Here is a 19327-nt window from a genome sequence, read left to right as displayed (position 1 = left end):
TCTGCAGCCAGTGCGCATCATCCCACTTGGCCAGGACCACCTGGTCCCACCAGTTGGAGCTTGTGGGGTAGGTTCACATGCACCGGATGGCCCGGAAGAAGCTCATCAGGGGCAGGGGTGGGTAAGGGCCCCTAGGCCCGGGTCTCCAGCAGCGCAGGAGGCAGAAGATGGCTGCCAGCGGGATGGCCAGCAGACGAGTCAGGGTGATCCTCTGGTCAGCAGCTGCTGTGGGTCCATGGCTCTCAGAGGCAAGGGTCAGAACTGGGCACCTTCTCAGCCTCACTGTAAACAGTTTGGCAGGCTTCAGCAGCAGGTGTAGGGAGGGGTTTTTTGAGAGGGGCCCTTTAAGGGAGTGCGTGGTAGGTGCTCCCAGAAGGGCTTTCCAGCCATGTGACCCTGTCTGCAGCATTTCTTGACCTGTTCTTTCGAAGGAGCGCCCGGAGCTGTGTGGACAGGCTAGTTCAAAAGAGTGGATCACTCTTTCATTCTGCTTTTTATGTGTGGATACGGTCCTTTGAAAGACAGTCTTCTAGGAGATCTCTTCCAGAAGTTCTTCTTTTCGAAAGACCACTGTAGCGTTGACGTAGCCTGTGTGCTTAATAAATAAAATGAACTTCCCCTCCCTTAGTATGTCTTTCCTTTAAATGCATTGCTGTTCCATTTTGCTGTTTTTTCTTTCTCCTTACTACTGGTGGCTCCTAAGCAAACTTTATGGGACCATTGGAAACTTGGCCTCACACGTGCATTAGTATTAGTACATTAGTATTAAATTAAGTTAGTGCAAACCCGGTGAAGTCCATGCTGTCTCAGTTGCTTATAATGTACAAAAATATAGGGTCTGTGGAATAGACCCTACATAAAAATCTTGTGGCTTAATCAGTAGATTTGTCTTTCATTTAAATTCCTCATTACCTAGAAAACACTTCTGTTAAAAAAGCAAAAAATCTGTGCTGTTGAACTTTGTAGAAGTTGTCTAGTGGTGAGATATAGGCTGTGGCCATACTTGGCCAAAACTTCTAAATGGCCATGCTAATGGCCAAATCGAAGAATACTAATGAGGTGCTAAATTGAATATTCAGCACCTCACTAGCATTAGCATGCTTCTGGCCACGGCACTTCGAAAGTGCTGCTTTCGAACACATGCTAATCGGCACGGCTACACAGGGGTCCTTTTCAAAAGGACCCCGCAGATTTTGAAATCCCCTTATTCCTCTCAGCTTTTGAAGTGCTGCGGCTAGAAGTGTGCTAATGCTAATGAGGCACTGAATATTCAGTTTTAGTGCCTCATTACTGTTCTTCGATTTGGCCATTAGTATGGCCATTTCAAAGTTTTTGCCAAGTGTGGCCATAGCCATAGTGTTGAATGAAGATAATTTTTTTTTTAAATAAATAGCTTCTGTACCTTGTAAACTAAGATAGGACTATATGGCTCTCTCATTTCAAAGAATATTGAATTTAAAGAAATTAGATAAATCATAAAATGGTAACACTAAAAAGTAAGGGAAAACTGCTCGTAGATAATACTATGTTGTTGTAATTTTTTCTACTGGAAGACAGTAGAAGTAAAGCATTGAGTCCCACCAACTTTTTTACCTGGATTCAAGAAAGCAAAGTGGGTCTTTCTGGTGGTGTTAAGGTGTTTTGTTTTGTGGGGACGAGCTCCATATCTCAGCCCTTCCTTTCTTCTGTGAGATACTGCCAAAGCAAAATGAGAGATAGTAGAGAGGCCTAAACAGTGCCAACCTTTGTCAAAGTTGAGGAGGGAGCCAGAGATCTATTTAAAATATTGCCAGTGAGATATAGTCCTCATGTGTCCTTCTCTCCCATGCTATGGAAAAAGGTAGAAATAATGGGCTGTTGTAGGAAGCAGAGCCCTTTGAAGAGAAGTTACTTTAAAGTGCTGCCTGGGGTGTCTTTTGTCCAAAGAGGATTTTCTAGGCAGATGGAAGGTCCAGCTGATGAGACCTAATGGTGTATGGGGAAATCCACATGACAGTCTTACATGTTTCTGCAACACATGCCTCAGGTCGTACTGCCCAAGAATCAGAAAATGCTCCTAGAAGAATGATCTCTGATGCTCAGGTGGTAACGACAATAACATGGATCCTAGGTTATATTAATGCTTAGTCTGTTCATTTAATAGGTGCCTTTGAAATTGCTTTTCCATTTTGGAGATTATCCAACAGGTAAATAGCTTTCCTAAAGTCGTGAGAATGAGATTGAAAACAAACAAAATATTGAATGCTGAACATCCAGATAATTCAGTTGCCTATTTTAAAGAGTTGGGTTAGAAGGTGAGCATAACAGTAAAACTCACTGCTGACTTTAAGAATGAATTCCAGGAGAAGGTGTAATATAACTTTATCGGGAAACACTATGGCTACGTCTACACTAGCCAAAAACTTTGAAATGGCCATGCAAATGGCCATTTCGAAGTTTATTAATGATGTGCTGAAATCCATATTCAGCGCCTCATTAGCATGCGGGCGGCTGTGGCACTTCGAAATTGACGCGGCTCGTCCAGATGGGGCTCCTTTTCAAAAGGATCCCAGCTACTTCGAAGTCCCCTTATTCCTATGAGCAGATAGGAATAAGGGGATTTCGAAGTTCCCGGGTTCCTTTCGAAAAGGAGCCCCGTCTGGATGAGCCACATGGAAGTGAGCCATGTCAATTTTGAAGTGCCGCGGCCGCCCACATGCTAATATATATTTCAGAGCTTCATTAGTAAACTTTGAAATGGCCATTTGCATGGCCATTTCGAAGTTTTTGGCTAGTGTAGACACGGCCTATGTGTATGGTAGCAAGATAGTAAGGGACATCAGATCTACAACCAGTGGGCTGAAGTTATTGCTGCTAGTAATACAGGTTGAACCTTTCTAGTCAGACACACTTGGGACCAGACCCAGGGCTGAATGAGAGAATTTGCCAGACTATGGCTACGTCTACACGTGCAGCCAACATCGAAATAGTCTATTTCGATGAATAACGTCTACACGTCCTCCAGGGCCGGCAACGTCGATGTTCAACTTCGACGTTGCTCAGCCCAACATCGAAATAGGCGCAGCGAGGGAACGTCTACACGTCAAAGTAGCACACATCGAAATAGGGATGCCAGGCACAGCTGCAGACAGGGTCACAGGGCGGACTCAACAGCCAGCCACTCCCTTAAAGGGCCCCTCCCAGACACAGTTGCACTAAACAACACAAGATACACAGAGCTGACAACTGGTTGCAGACCCTGTGCCTGCAGCATAGATCCCCAGCTGCCGCAGAAGCAGCCAGAAGCCCTGGGCTAAGGGCTGCTGCCCACGGTGACCATAGAGCCCCGCAGGGGCTGGAGAGAGAGCATCTCTCAACCCCCCAGCTGATGGCCGCCATGGAGGACCCAGCAATTTCGACGTTGCGGGACGCGGATCGTCTACACGGTCCCTACTTCGACGTTGAACGTCGAAGTAGGGCGCTATTCCTATCTCCTCATGAGGTTAGCGACTTCGACGTCTCGCCGCCTAACGTCGAAGTTAACTTCGAAATAGTGCCCGACGTGTGTAGACGCGACGGGCGCTATTTCGAAGTTGGTGCCGCTACTTCGAAGTAGCGTGCACGTGTAGACGCAGCTTATGGGAGGTAAATATTGTCTAACAGAGTTACTACCACTTCCACTGCTTACCAGGCTCTGAGAAGACATTTATGGGTAAATGAGAGCTAAATAGTAGAACACTGATAGCCAGGAATGGTAGCTGTAAACAAACTTTATGGGACCCTTGGAAACTTGGCCACACCTATGAAAAGTGATTGTCCAGCCAACTAAAATCATGTTGGATTATGGATGGCAGAAGTACCACAACCCACCCAAAATAAATTTGTAACCCTACCCCCACAACTCTTTTTTGGGTCAGAACACCTACAATTAAAATACAGTAAAATTTTAGATTTAAATAGCTGACAATGTGAAATTTACCATTTTTAAAATCCTATGACTATGAACTTGACAAAACTGGACTGTATTTTTGGTAAGGGCCCATTAAATTTGTTAAAATTATTATTTGTGATTTTACTTCTTAAGATCAATTCAAGTTCATAGTCTTTAGAAATTCACTATATTTTTGCCTACTACAGCTCTGGCATCTGCCACATGATCTTGAAGAAGTGGTCTTGTTACATGCTTTTGACTGAGACCGTTATGGGCTTAACCTCCAGACCCCCATTTTGCTGCTGCTGCTGCTTTTAAAGGCATTTTCTGCCTTTTTCAGAATGGCTCTTCTGGAATATTCCCAAAAGTCTGAAACAAGCTTTCTAGATTTTTTCAAAGTTTGGGTCTTACTACTACTAGGCTCTGTCTACACTTGCCCCATACTTCGAAGGGGGCATGGTAATCGAGCTGATGGGGGTTTACTAATGAAGTGCTGAGGTGAACACGCAGCACTTGATTAGGCTAATTCTCCCACGCAGCAACTTCGAAGTATCAAACTTCGAAGTGCAGACATGTCAAACTTCAAAGTGCTGGGAAGTGAAGGCATTTGGAAGTAGCTCAGGCACTTTGAAATGCCTGCAACTTCACGGCATGCTGGCACTTCGATGTTGCTTCCGGGGAGAATTAGCCTAATGAAGTGCTGCATATTCATCGCAGCGCTTCATTAGTAAACTCTCATCAGCCTAGTTACCATGCCCCCTTCAAAGAATGGGGCAAGTGTAGACATAACCCTAATGACTATGTGGACTGATTTCCAAAGTGCAGGTGTATGCTTCTTCTCCCTGATTCTGAAGTGGAAAATGTAAATGTGGAAATTGTATATTATATGTAGACTTCATTCTCCCTTCTACAGTGAATCATATAATTTGACATTAGCACTCTAGAAATTGATTTACTAGTGTGGAAAATGGAAAACCTTACACTAAAATAAATTTCTTTTTTTCCTTTGGTAGGTGATACAGTTGATGAACAAAGAAGACCATCTAACGATAAAAACACATTTCCTGAGACAGAACCTACATGCAATCAACCTGTTCAGGTAAGAGAGACGCACATTTCCTTGAGTGTGTTTGGTGATATTTCTTAGCAGATTTTGAATAAACTGCTGCTATTCCAGAGATTCCTGTGCCTATTAAACAGTACACTTTTGCTCTGGCTGTGCAGACAGGTACCTAGATGTAATGGAATTTTTTAGTCTAAATAAACAGAGGTCCTGTTCAGAGCCAAAGAAAAATCAGTATAGTACAGAAACACAACTGTAATAGTGCCATTGCGTTCAAACCATTCTCTATCAATCTAAGATTCATCTATAACCTGCATTAGCATAGCGTCTGAGTGCCTCTTAATATTTTTAATGTTTTTATCTTCACAAAGGAGTTAGAAAATAGTAATATTTCAATTTTACAGCTGGAGAGCTGAGGCACAGACAAAACTAATTAATCCTATCTTCATACGAAATGCTGGTGGAGAGAATTGTACCTGAGGCTCTCAATTTCCAGATTAGCACCCTAGCCATTGAACCATCCTCTTTCCTGACACCAAAGAAGAAAATTCTTCCTTAATTTTAAGAGCAAAACTCTTTTCTCCAACATCCTGTGTAAGGGTACTTCCGCACATGGAACCACTGTCCTGTGAACAGATTTGGCGAGAACTCCCTTAATTCTATACCAGCAGGCATGTGACTTCAAAGCTTTTTAGCATTCTCTGTCTTCCAAATCACATGAAAGCCAAGGAGAAGGTGTTTTCTGCTAGGATACCAAAATTCATCTTGGTTTCTCTTCACTCACTTAAAAGAAGCATCTGGTATCCTTGCCCTAAAGGAATTGAATTCTCAGTAACTAATAGAGGCAATGGTGCTAGTGATCTTTAGGAATATATAGTAGATTCAGCCTTTGAAGGAGCCCATGAACTTGAGGTACAAGTGAATCCACGAGGAATTCTACAGCATCACTCTGACAGTAGCGAGCAGATGTCCAGCAGTGGTGAGTGATCCTGAATGTACCTTAGGGTCCATCTAAGATGGCAGTGAGGATCATTCTGGGGAAACGCAGAGCCCATGGTGTGGTAGGATAAGATGTGAAAAGGGATGAGTGAGCAAATTGCCTCCTAGAAGTTACAGAAGATGGTGCTGAAAAAGTTATTTAAAACGGACAGAAAGATAGGTCGAGCACCCGAAAAAATTGATTTTGTTTGTCTGACTGGAAAGAGTGGACAGTTCCTACATAGTCAGTGCCCTGGTTCGACTTTCCTGTGCCTGCAAGATTGAGGCTAAGGCACTGGATGCTGACTGCAAACCAGGAGCTCCTGACTAGGTAAACTGTGGCCTGAAGGTCAGCTTCTCCAGGCAATCTGTAGTAAGTTATGACACACTCATCATTGTGAGTGTAGACTCCACTTTTCAAAGGGAGAATATTTTGTTGTCTGATACTTTGCAAATCATACAAGTAACAATTTTTTGTTTAAATTTACTTGAGATTAACAGTTTGAAAATTGGTATAGCCACTTTTTTCAATCAGATTTGAAGTCTTATCAACATAGAGATAAGTGATCATAAGATTTTCCCAGTAACTTTGTCAGCTGCAGAAAATGAAATTGTGTCATTTGGCTCATTAGCTAATACATCAAGAATTGAATCACGGACATCCAGAATTAAAAGCCTGAGCATCATAACTGCTTAAGGTGAACAAATGAGCTCTATAGAGAAGTGCTGTAACATACTCATATCTTCTGTCATCGGGCATAAACCGTAAGCCCTTAACTATCTTCTAGCTTAAAAAGAATGCTGCTGCTCATAATTAACCAGAGATATAACTAACGCTATGGTATTATGTGCAGCATACAATCCAGTATTGATTTTGAAAGGGAACCTTTCAGGAACTTTCAAAGAGAGTTCTGTGGCAGTGGTATGGTACGAGTTGTAAATATGTTGGTGTGATTATAGCAACGAAGGGTCCTGTGGCACCTTATAGACTAACAGAAAAGTTTTGAGCATGAGCTTTGGTAAGCACAGACTCACTTCTTCAGATGCTGGTCTTGGAAATCTGCAGGGCCAGGTATAAATAAGCCAGACCAAGGGTGGGGATAACAAGGTTAGCTCAGTCAGCAAGGGTGAGGCTTACTACCAGCAGTTGATCTGGAGGTGTGAACACCAAGGGAGGGGAAGCTGCTTCTGTATTTAGCCAGCCATTTGCAGTCTTTGTTTAAGGTGTGATTATAGTGAGTTAAACTAGGTGTTGCAAGAGAAGCAAAACTATTTGGCTACATCTACACAAGAGGCATTTCCTGGCAAAGCTGGGCTTTTGTAGGGAAAAACCATGCTGCGTCTACCTGCAAAATGTGTTTTGTCGACAGTTGTCAACAAAACCCAAAACATCTGCCCCTAGCGTTATACCTCTCTGTGCTCATGTATAATGCCTCTCTTGACAGTTTCTTGTTGACAGAACAGCCATGTAGATGCTCTGGGGCCCTTTTCTCTATAGACAGGGCTTCCAGCTCACCAGACAGCCCTGTCTGCAGAGCTTCTGGTTGGCTGTTCTGTCGAGAGGGGGCTGGGCAGTGTGGCCACTCTCTGTTGTTAGAGCAGATTGCTCATTTGATCCACTTTTATGTGTAGACACAATCTATCAACAGAAGTTTTGCTGGGAAATCCCTTCCAACAGTGACTTCTATCGATAGAGGCTTCTTGTTTACATGTAGCCGTTGTGATTACAGATAAACAGGAAGATGAACCTGTCTGTGTGTCATGTTAATGTATCTGCATCCCAAATATATGGTACATGATACACACACACAATCACTCCAGTTTTTTCCCTCATAAATAAATTGTTTTCCTAAACATGAGCCTACTCTTCTTACTTCCATAATTTTAAATATATTCAGTAACACAGTAAATGTTATTTTTTTCTGTTATCCAATCGTTTTATGTATGATGGTTAGGAACAGCTATCTAATTTAGCCTCAGAACTATTTCTCCTTCTGCTTTCTGTATGTCATTGTGACATTTATTACCATGAAGACCTTGGTCTCATAATTTCTTGGTATCTTGGAGGTCTGCATGATGTTAGTGTTTTTTTTATTTGATAGTGAGTGACATTGAATAAGGTCTGCAGGTTTTAAAAAATCGTGATTGAAAATAGTGCCTGAGTAAGTAATCTTTAATTCATCATCAGTAATGAATGTGGTTTAGCTTAAAATAATTTGAACTAGTAGCAAAGGCTTCTAGATAAGAGCCTAGCAGAGATTAAGCAAGAAAACATGAGTGCTGGGGTTGAAAATGTAGTATAACTTTCATAAGTTATTCATACTATTTCTGATTATTTTTGATAACTAATCATGTGTCTATTCTTAAACGAAAAAGACATTTAAAACTATGGTTCTTTTGAGGTTTATCAACCAAGCTAAATCATCTAATGAGGCTCTATTTCAGTGAATCCTTAAACCCTCTCTAATAAAAAATGGAAAATTACTTCCTGAGAGTCACATTCGTCCCAGCTTGATTATACTCTCTGCAGTTTGCTCATTGGAATGTTCTTCCCTTTATGCTATAGATGATACCTATGGTTACATCTAGATTATAGAGTTTTGTTGACAAAACTCATGGTGCATCCACACTAAAAATGCATTCTGTCAACAGTAAATGGACAGAATGCAGCACTTTTGTCTACAGCTTTCTGCCTCTCCCCCATGAGGCAGAATGCCTTTGCTGACAGATTCTGTTGACAGAATACAAGTATAGATGCTCGGGGAGGGGGCTTTGTCTACAGAACAGTCATCCATGTTGCTGGCCAGCTGCCCCTGGGAGACAGCCCGTCCACTGCAAGACCTATGCTTTCTGCCTCTAGCCAGTCTTAAAGCCACAGGAAGTCCCGGAAATCCTGTGGAAGGAAGCTGAGAGCGTGCAAGCTACACCCTGTCTCTGTACACATCCTCAGAGCCACTTCCCAACATCTCACCAGGCCATGGCACAGAGCAGCCTTGCAACGCCCCCGTGCCTTCAAGGTAGCTGCAGGTGGGGTCCCAGGAGTCCTCTTGGGACAGCAAACACTGAGCCCCGTCCTGGACCAGGCCCAAGATCCAGGACCTCCTCAGCCTCTGGGCTGAGTAGGCCATCCTCCTCGATCCCTCAGCAAAGAGAAAACATGCCCCAACTTATACCTAGCTTGCCAATGCCCTGATGGCATGGGGCCACCCCAGCTGGACAATGGAGCAAATCTGGACAAAGGTAAAGAATCTGCGCCAGAGATGCTGCTTGGCCTGGCATACAGCCAGGAGGTTGGGGGCAGGACCCGCAACCTTCCCCTACAATGCTGAACTGCATAGCCTCCTGAGGGCCGAGGGCTCCTCCTCCACAGTAGCCACTCTCATCATGGCCGAGGAGATGGAGGGTGACACAGTGTCAGAGGCCAGCAAAGGCATGATGGTGATTGCCCTGGATTAGGGTCCATCCTCCAGCCAGGCCGCATCCAGGGTCCTCTGGACCTGTTGAAAGACCCTCCAGTAAATTGCCCATGTTTCACATACCCCAAGGGTTGGGGGAGGGGGAGGCCAGCTCTGGTCACTTCTGGAAGTGGGCCGGCCATACAAGCACTGGCCTGACTCTGGACAAACCACTGAGGGGTGCAGACTGTGGACAGTGCTGCAAGTCACATACACATGTGGAGTCCCTGGGGAGGACCAGGCTGTGCTGGGCTCTCCTGCCACCCATTCAGGGAATCCTCTGTGGTCAGACACCCCCTCTCTGCCTCTAGCCCACGAAGCCAGGAGGCCCAGTCCCCAAGGTGCCGGAGAGCTACCATGTAGCAAGGCTCACCGTGCAGGGCACATATGCCAGTGCTCCCAGAACATCCCTACCCTTTGGCCTGAGGGTTGGTGGCTACTGCTTACATTGGATGCGGGGCAGGGCCTTAGGGGCTGTGTTGTGGGAATGACTGATAGTCTCTCCTCCTTGTCTTCCTTACCACTGCACCATCTGAGGGCAGCGCCAGCCCCACCTCCCTGTCAGGACCAGCCAGCCCCAGCCAGGAGGTGGAGCCAGGCATGCCAGGGCCAGGACTGGAAAGGGCCGGCACCTTACTGTGGCTTGGGTGGGTCCATGGCCGGAGGGGCCACTGCTGGCAGGATGATGACCCCCAGAGGGTCCATATCACCACCCTCTGGAGCTAACTGACCTCCTGGAGCAGCAGCTGCAAGAGGACTGGGAGTGGAGGACCTGGGCCTGGGACAAACTGATGTTCTGCTTAGATGCCATCACCAACATCTGTCAGGGCCAGCTGGCCCAGCCAACCCCCACTTCCCCTGCCCTTCTCTTGTGGGCCACCCCACAAGGCGTGTTGGACCTGGTACGGTGGCTGATGGCCATGGCCACCCCCCTGCTCACCTGGTCACCTTGCCATGCCCATCCCACCTGCCCTTCAGACCCTCCACCCTGCCCTCTGAGCCTGACCCTGCTGCAGCCCCACTGCACCCGTGCCTCCCTGTGCTCCCAGCCCCAACTCAGCCCTGATGGGGACCCTGAACCCACAGCGGGAGGGATCCTGGGTCTGATGCCTGTCAGGGTCCCATTTCCCCATGGGCTTATGGCCCCTCACCCCCCTCTGCATTAATGCCCCTGTCAACATTGATGGTCCCCATCCAATTTCAGATGCCCCCCAACCCCCATCCCAAGACTTCCTCTCACTGTATGTAGTTTAAGTGCACTGTATATATTGTGTGTTATGCTGTTTATTTTCTACATATTTATCTTTCTTTAAGTAAACTAGTTATTTGAACACCACCCCCGCATACATGTTTATTGGGGATGGGTCGGGGATGGGGGAAGGGGGTGAAGGGAGGAGTCGACGTAGGGATGGGGTAGGGCTGCAGGCCCAAGGCCCCACTGGGGGTGCCCTGGGAAGGGTCATGGGGTCCGTGGGAGAAGCTCTCCCTCAGGGCCTTGCAGATCCGCAGCCCATCCTGATGGGGTTGAGGGATAGGAGCTGCACCCAGCTGTTCATAGTCATGGCCAGCATCTTGTCACGAACGCAGGAGGAAGGCCTCCCTCTACCTCTCCACTATGTTGTGGAGGGTACAGCATGCCCCCATGACTTAGGGGACATTGTACTCCCCATATTCAGCCAGGTCAGCAGGTACCTAAACCATGCCTTCAGGTGGCTGAAGGCACACTTGACCTGATTACATTCCTGGTTGAGCCCATCTGGCTTGGGTCCAGGTGTCCAGTGTAGGGCCTTATGAGCCAGGGAAGAGGGGCTAAGCATTATCCCCCACTATGCACAAAAGCATGTCCACAGCCCCATCCACCAGCTCTTGGCAGGGGACAGAGGTTCCTGCCTCCATCCTCTGGCATAGGCTGGAGTTGTAGAACACATGGGCATTGTGTGCCTGGCCCAGCCACCCAATGTACATATCGAGGAACTGTCTCCAGTGGTTGACTGGGGCCTGCAGCACCATGGAGGTTAATGGTGACCCACTTCTCCACAGGGATGGCAGGCTGCAGCTGTGTGTCCTGTCTTCAGGGGGCAGTGGAGAGCCTGGTGCAGAGCTCCAGGTGGTGTTGTCCTGCATGCGGAAGTTCTGGACTACTAACTCGTGACCAGCCAGTCCCACCAGTCTGAACTGGTTGTGTACCTTCAGACCTGCCTGGTCACCTGAGGGGGCAGGTGCAGGTGGACCCATGGGTCAGCCACGGTGTGCTTTTTGATATTGGTTTTGGGCTTGTCCCTCCAGAAGAGGTGGAAGGTGGGCATGATCAGGGCGAGCAGCAGCTTGAGCAGCTGAGCATAGGTCCAGCGCAAGCCTGGGGGCTGCTGTGGCACCATGGCTATCTGCAAAGCACAAACTCTTACAGAAAGCATGTGAGCCCTGGACTGGCTATGCTGTCCCTCAGTGGAGTAGGCAAGTCCCAGCATGTGCAAGAAACATGGGTGGAGAGGAGGAATCCCTTTAAGGACTCACCTGCGTGAGGCTTCTGGAAGGGCTTGCTGGCCATGGAACCCTGTATAGTACGGTTCCTGGGCCTGTTTTTTCGAGAAAGCAGGCGGGCAGTCTGGCCACTCTCTGTCGACAGAGTGGATTGAAAGAGCTCTCTGCTTTCGTGTCTGGCCACAATCTGTCGACAGTATTGTTTTCAGAAGATCTCTTCCAACGGTGACTTCTTTCAACAGTTAACTCTAGTGTAGATGTAGCCTGTATGATTGATTGTGGCATACATAGTTTACCTGTATTTTTTTAAATTCACATTTTCATTTAGTTTGGCCATTGGTAGACAAGGGAGTTGTTTGTAAATTTTCCTAAAACAATCCTGCTGTTGTATTGAATAATGGTCAGAATTAAACCATATAGATGTTCCCATCTCTGGTTGGGATTTTTCATGTCAACTGACAAAGAAAAGCAGTGTATGTTATTTAGAAGTCTGTTATCTTTTAATTTTTATTAAACACTGGTTGAAGTCTGCATACCTCATTGCTGAGCTCTATCCTAAACTCAGAGCCATGCAAATAATCTCAGCATGACCTCGGGGGAATTTATCTTTTGTAGGAAATTCATCCCTGTGAACAAGAAGACATATACACCCCTTCAATTCCATGTAAACCGTGTTTTGAGGGATCCCTGCAAAGAGATGAATGTCATCCTTAATATGTGGTATTCCATTTAGGAACTTACTTGCCCATAATCACCACAACATTTGAGTTTCTGGGTCAAGTGCACAATGTTGTTACCGCTGTAGAAGATTCTGTAAATACTCTGTGTGATATAATAAAACAGACCTTCCTGAATTTGACAGTGTCTGAAAATGTAGTTCTTCATAACCCATGTAAAATATACTTTTGGTCTTGCATTGTTTCAGAGTGCTTTACATGTATAGAGGAGAAAGGAGAGACATATCCAGAATTAAATTCTGGATTTTACTGAGGAAGTAAATCTTTTATTTCATTTTTAAATATTAAGGCATAGATGTTCAAAGTGTTTGTCATATGGATGGAAACAACATGTTGGCATCGGGGGAAGAGTGCAAATCGTAACTGCTTTCATACAGATATAGATTGGTTTCCATAAATTAGGTGCACACAGATATTCGCACCCACACAACTAAGTATTTGGCCATGAACCAGTTTATGAAATTGCAATATACTTAAACAAACACAAGACTAATGTATACATTTCAGTTCCTATAGATGAAAGATGGATAACTCTGGACATTTGCAAACAGGGATCTTGCAGATTTGTAGTTGAAGGAGAAGTCAGAAGGACATAAAACACAAAGTGTTGTAATAGTCCTCAATTGTTTCTACATTTCTAAATCAGGCCGTCTTATATACTTAACATATTGTTAGTGAGAGACACAATGTTATACAACTGACTTACTCTTGCATTAATAGTAGCACATGACTTGAAAGAACGGTCTGCAAAGATATTGCAGTATATTTAAAGCTGTCAGTTAAACGACAATCTAAATATTTGCCATGCATAATTGACCAGGAAAGTGCTCTGTTGTTTAAAAGAATCAAAGCCTTATTTTCTTGTAGCAAACTGGCTTTTATTTTTAAACGCTATCTTATTTAGAATTTAAAATGTGTGAGCTTTGTAATTAGAGAACAGAGATAATGGTTATCAAATAATTTTCATGTAATTTTCCCTAGGTAACTTATTCAGAGAAGAAATATGGAAAGTTTTTGTTCTTGAAGCAAATACCTTCTCCAGTCTGCTCCTTTAACTTTTGTTTTTCTTTTGCGGTTCCTTCTCCTCTTAGATGTTATTGAATTAGTTTCTCTGTATGTCTTTCTAAATCATGAGATGAGGTAGCATCTTGTATTGGCTCAACTTTTGTTGGTGAAAAAGACAAGCTTTTGAGCTCCACAGAACTATCCTCTGGGTCTTGTTTCTTTCCGTAACAGAGGTTGGTCCAACAAAAGATATTACCTCATTCACCACATCTCTGTCATATCCTGGGAACATTATAGTACAACACTGCAGACTTCTAAATCTAAATCATGTCAGTTAAATGATATGCACTTTACATAGTTCTTGCTCAATATAAAACTTAATTGTATAGTGAATAAGTGAGAGCTAGAAAAACCCCAAACCATCCGGATAACTATTTTCTGTCCTTCTCAACATAGCACAAGGAAACTTGTTCAGATTTCAGTAACTCCCCATCCTCTCTATTCTTAAGTAGCATAACTTAAGAATAAAATGTAGCCAGAGGAATTTCAAGTATAGGGGCATGGCCCTGCAAGGTGCTGAGCACTCTGCTTCTAATTTAGCCTGTGTAGTCTTACTGAAGTTACTTCAAGTATCGGAGGGGTAGCCGTGTTAGTCTGGATCTGTAACAACAATGAAGGGTCCTGTGGCACCTTATAGACTAACAGAAAAGTTTTGAGCATGAGCTTTCGTGAGCACAGACTCACTTCAACAGATGCTGGTCTTGGAAATCTGCAGGGCCAGGTCCCTTGCTCTGGCTTATTTATACCTGGCCCTGCAGATTTCCAAGACCAGCATCTGTTGAAGTGAGTCTGTGCTCACGAAAGCTCATGCTCAAAACTTTTCTGTTAGTCTATAAGGTGCCACAGGACCCTTCGTTGAAGTTACTTCACTGAACTATTTACATGCCTCAAATTGAACACATTCCTAAATGCTGTGTTTTGGATAAGGGCCACAGTTCTCAGAATTTTTCTGGACTGAACCCATGAAATAATCTTTGCTTATGAAATGTTGAAACTTCTAGTTCAGTTATAATATTGTTTTTCTGGCTTTTGCATATTTGTTACACGATTTGTTAATATTCAGTAATAACCTATTTCTGGTGGGATTCTAAAACTAAGATTATAGTGCATCCCAACATCAGCATTGTTGTTAGACTATTTAGATGTATAAACACTGGTTGAACCTCTCTAATCTGGAACTCTTTCATCTGGCAACATCTGTAATCTGGCATGATTTAGTTAACCAGATGATCAGTTATTGTGGGTGTGGCCAAGTTTCTCATGGCCCCATAAAGTTTCTTTACAGCCACCAGTCCTGGCTCTGTCTTCTGTGCTGTTGTTTAGCTGTAATTTATCCCTACATGTCTTCGAATAACCCAGAAAGCAGTGGAAGTGTTGATTATGTGCTAGAAAATATTAACCTGTCATCCGGCAAATTCTCTCATCTGGCACCAGTCAGGCCCCAAGGGTGCTGGATGAAAGAGGTTCAATTTATAATATTTTGAAGCCTTAATATTTCCTTCAATTTCATGTAGTTCCTCTGTTGGCAGGGAAAGGTAGTACAATTACATTTTTGCCCCTCTTTGATAACTATGTTAATATATACTTGTTGAGACAGATAAAATATTGTTTTGATAGATGGTATGTTTATGAATTAGGATTTATAAACATTGGTCTATGTTGTTAACTCTGGTTAAATTGATACAAGAAACTAATGATATATTTGTAGTAATAATTTTGGTTCTTCATCTCTCTCTACTGTCATCTGGTAAAGCTGCTCACGTCTTATTAGATATTGCACTTTTTATTGATGACCCAGTATGCTCTCTTTACCCAATAGATGTCAACACATTTAAATGTCAGAAGCTGTAGTAATAGTAATTGTATTAGGTAAACTACTAAAAGCGAGCTATGTTGGGTCTGTAAATTGAAGGAATTCTGCTTATTAATTTTATACTGTTTGTTCTGATGATACCCTTTTCATGGGCCTCATATTCCTCTCAAATACTTTGTGGCTATTCCTTTGTGCCTGGAGAGCTTCTTGTACATTTTTATGGGTGTGGAGGGAGAATTACTTCCTCAAGGGATTGCTTAATCCCTAATTATCCAATTTCTATGTTGTTGTGTTAGATATTTTAATTATATATCTTTGTAAGATGCTTAGAATCATAATTATATCTTGGTACCACAATTCACGTGGAAGACTATGATATGGCTCACCGGATCTTCCTTGGAGCATTTGGTATGACAGGTTGTGGACATGACAGAGACAACGAGTCTCTCTGATCTGGAACAAGTTGAGAACTGTCTAGTTTTGTGTGTCAAAAGCTGGTAATATGATGTCCAAGTTTTGGGGAGCTCTTTATGTCAGCTCTGTGATCTACAATTCTGAGGCTTCTGTACTCAGTGCTTGCTACTTAGGCTTAATTCCAAATATGATTTAGTTTGGGCTTGGTGTTATGAGGCGCAGAAAGACAGGACAATGTTTATTTGGACCTTAGCTCATGTTGCTTAAGTTTTCTTGAGTTGGTCACCATTTTAATAATTTGTTTTACTCAAGCTCAGAGGCTGCCAGTGCTATCATTATTTCTTCTGTTTGTTTGTAGCAATGAGATACTCCAGGGCTGTCAGCTTGTGCAAATGGTGTAGACAAGTTTGGCTGTCTGGATTTTTTAATGAGTTAATGACAAAAACAAGAGCTGTTGCCTATAAAATCTAGGTGTCTAGATTCTGCCATTCAGTTCTTAGCCTTCTTTCTTGGAAGCTGTATTATTATACAACCTGTTTCTGTGGTTAAAACCTTAAGGTGAAAGTACTAGAATGGACTAGTAAGGTTTTAATAATAGCTGCTCCAGTTAAATGCATTGTTTGCTACTTCAAGATTATAGTTTGATGTTCTTATTTGTTTTGCCCCATTGTAGAGTTAACTGGCTTTTTTGCTGTTACCCATACAAACACAATTCATTGTTTTAAGATGGTAGAAAATAGCAGGCTTGAATTCTGTCTGGTAGAAGCATGACCAAGCATATTCAAGTCTGTTTCTGGCTATCTTGTGCTACTATAGTCATGTGACATTAACTTTTAAGGCTTTTCTTGACAAAAGAGTCATTCAGAATATTGGTCCAAATTATCTACTCCTTCATTATTCCTTACACCACAAACTGCACACTGAAGTCATCCGCTATTAGAATTGGCTGAATTGGGCCCACTTGCAGCAGCTTAGTGAGCCAGTACTTACCTCTGAGTAGCATCACGTTGTTAATAAGAATGAGAGCTTTCTTTCTAAATTATAGGACTGTGGTGTCCAATACATTCGCCACTTGTCACATGTGACAAACAGGGTGCTGCAATGTGGTGATTCCGGCTTTGGAGCCGCATGCGGCTCTTGGAGCCTTTAAATGCAGCTCCTCCCAGAGTCATACACAAGTGCCTCCTGCCCACTCTGAGCATCTGCCCCTGGGAGAAGCATGTGATGGCTCTGGCGGCCTCGGCAGCCACACTTTTCCTCCAGTCCCAACAGCATCAGCCTCTCTGGCTGCAGCCCTGGCGGTGGCTCCAGCCACTTCTCCGGGCCCAATGGCTCCAGCCACTCCTCTGGCTTGTTACCAGATTTGCCCATTACTCTGGGGTATGCTCATTTATTTGGGGTTACAGGAGGAAGAGGTGAATATTTCTATCAGTGTGCTGCTTGTGCCACTAGTGTTCTTAAGGAGCTTTACTTCTCCCTTTTGCTAATTTGCTCCCAGTGGAGCTATTCTGCCTGACCCAGGGTCCAGAGAATTAAGTTCTTCTCACCCTGGACTCAGGCACACACACACATACACACACATTGCCAGAACTCATCTGAGAGGACCAGTTAAAAAGCACTTACAAGCTGACACCATATATGTCCCTGTACTCAGTGGTCTGGGTTGCACAGCAGAACCAAGCTGTGGCTTTCATGCCCTTGGACTCAGTGGCTGGGTTAAACAGCACTCTCAGCTGCCACCCTTATATGCCACCCCCGTTCAGTACCCCCCTCCCAATTCCCACTTTTACAGCACAACCCATTCTACTAGTAACCCACTGGATGGGCAAACCCCACAGGAGTTCTGGGCACCACAGGGGTCTTTTAGCTTAGGTACAAGAAGCGTTGCTGCAGTGTGAATCTGGAAGCCAAAACAACACCGCTGAGGAAGAAAAAGAGAGAAGCAACCAGTCGAACAATGGAAATTATTTATTTTTGGGTAGTGAATATATATTTGAGTTACAGTTACAAATAAACTGATTACAGATATTATGGCTAGCAAATCATATAGCTAATTGCATACAGCAAGGTTAGGAGGCTATGTCTAGAGAGAGAGATCTCACCACTTCAGGGAGCTTGCACTGATCAGGGGTCCAGAGGGCAGGAGACAAGCAGAGCCCCCAGCACAATCAGTCAGGAGATGACGAGGTCTCAATGGAACTGAAGTAGAGTTTACATCCAGGCCTCAGAACAATTTTTTGAGCAACGGTAGGTGTTTTTGTAGAGACAGGACAATGGTTCAGGAAGAACATTGGATTTGATTAAGGGTAAACACTGGTGAGACAATAGAGACAGATCATGCCTGGCTACGGGTGATGTTCCTTGGACAAGCGCACAATGCAACTAGGCAGTTTCAGTATTTTGGGTATTGATAGGATCCATTACTAGAATTGGTCTGATAATGACTAATTTTGGTGTGAGCAGGCCTGGGTTCATTAGCATCTGGAGCAGAGATTTCCCATCAGTCAGTGCTTCTCTGCTTGCTGTATCCCATTGTTCAGTGGGGTTCCTGCTTTGGAAGAGCTGTTCTCCATTCATTATGCTAATGGAGAGGTCATTCTGTTCTGTCTTCAATGCAGATGAGGCTAGGAGTGTTTCCTCAATCCAATCACCCTTGTGGGTAGGATTTAGATGTGTCCGCTCCTGCCAGTTTCAGTGCTTTGTCTTTGTTTCAAACAGAGGCCTGGGGGAAGGGGATTTGTTTTCCTTGAGTGTCTCTCCCTGGCTCCCCAAGAGCACAAGGCTGATAGGTGGTCATGATCTGGTTCCCAAAAAACAAAGAGCTGTAGTTAACAGGCTCCAGCAGCCCCAGATGCTCGTCCAGCCCAAGCCATTCCAGCAGTGTTGGCATCTCCAGCAGCTCTAGTGAGTTGCTAGCATTAACTTAGAATATGGGATTTGAGGGTGCTTGGCTCTTGGGGAAGGGGAGGACATTTATTTAGAGGGAGTCATGGGGGAGCGTTGGTCTGGCATTTATAGGGGGAGGAGGATGGCATTTATTTAGAGCAGGTGGGGGGTGTGTGGCAATTATAGAAGGATGATATCCACAAGTATGGCGGTCTTTCCATTCCTCTAGGACACCTGTGTTATAGGACTTTATACTAAGTTGTTATAATTTGGCATATTTCCATTGCCTTCAGTTTTATCTTTTTTTTTTTAATGGTTGTGAGAACAGTCTTCAAAATGTGATGTGAAGGTGAACCAGTGCAGTCAAACATATCTCATTCTGCAGGCAGTCGTCTGCTATGTCTTTGAGAAGTAAGAACTGCTCATGTTTGATCTTAGGTAGCATTAACTGTCAATCTTAATGATAATTTAAATATGTGTATTATTGCCTAGTGTACTGTTGACCGAATTATGCAAGAAAGAGGG

At 44.1% G+C, this 19327-nt stretch overlaps 1 protein-coding gene across 3 annotated transcripts in view; it reads left to right on the top strand.

Moving 5' to 3' along the window:
- Positions 1-19327, top strand: part of UMAD1 (UBAP1-MVB12-associated (UMA) domain containing 1) — a 108580-nt gene that overhangs the window by 68834 nt on the left and 20419 nt on the right. For all 3 annotated transcript variants that reach the window (XM_074986207.1, XM_074986209.1, XM_074986208.1), the window contains one exon: positions 4924-5009. In XM_074986207.1, the coding sequence (XP_074842308.1) occupies positions 4924-5009 (86 nt within the window). The remainder of the gene's footprint in view (positions 1-4923; positions 5010-19327) is intronic.

Source organism: Carettochelys insculpta, chromosome 2 (assembly GCF_033958435.1).
Source record: "Carettochelys insculpta isolate YL-2023 chromosome 2, ASM3395843v1, whole genome shotgun sequence".
NCBI lineage: Eukaryota > Metazoa > Chordata > Testudines > Carettochelyidae > Carettochelys > Carettochelys insculpta.
This window is presented reverse-complemented; position numbering and strand designations above follow the sequence as displayed.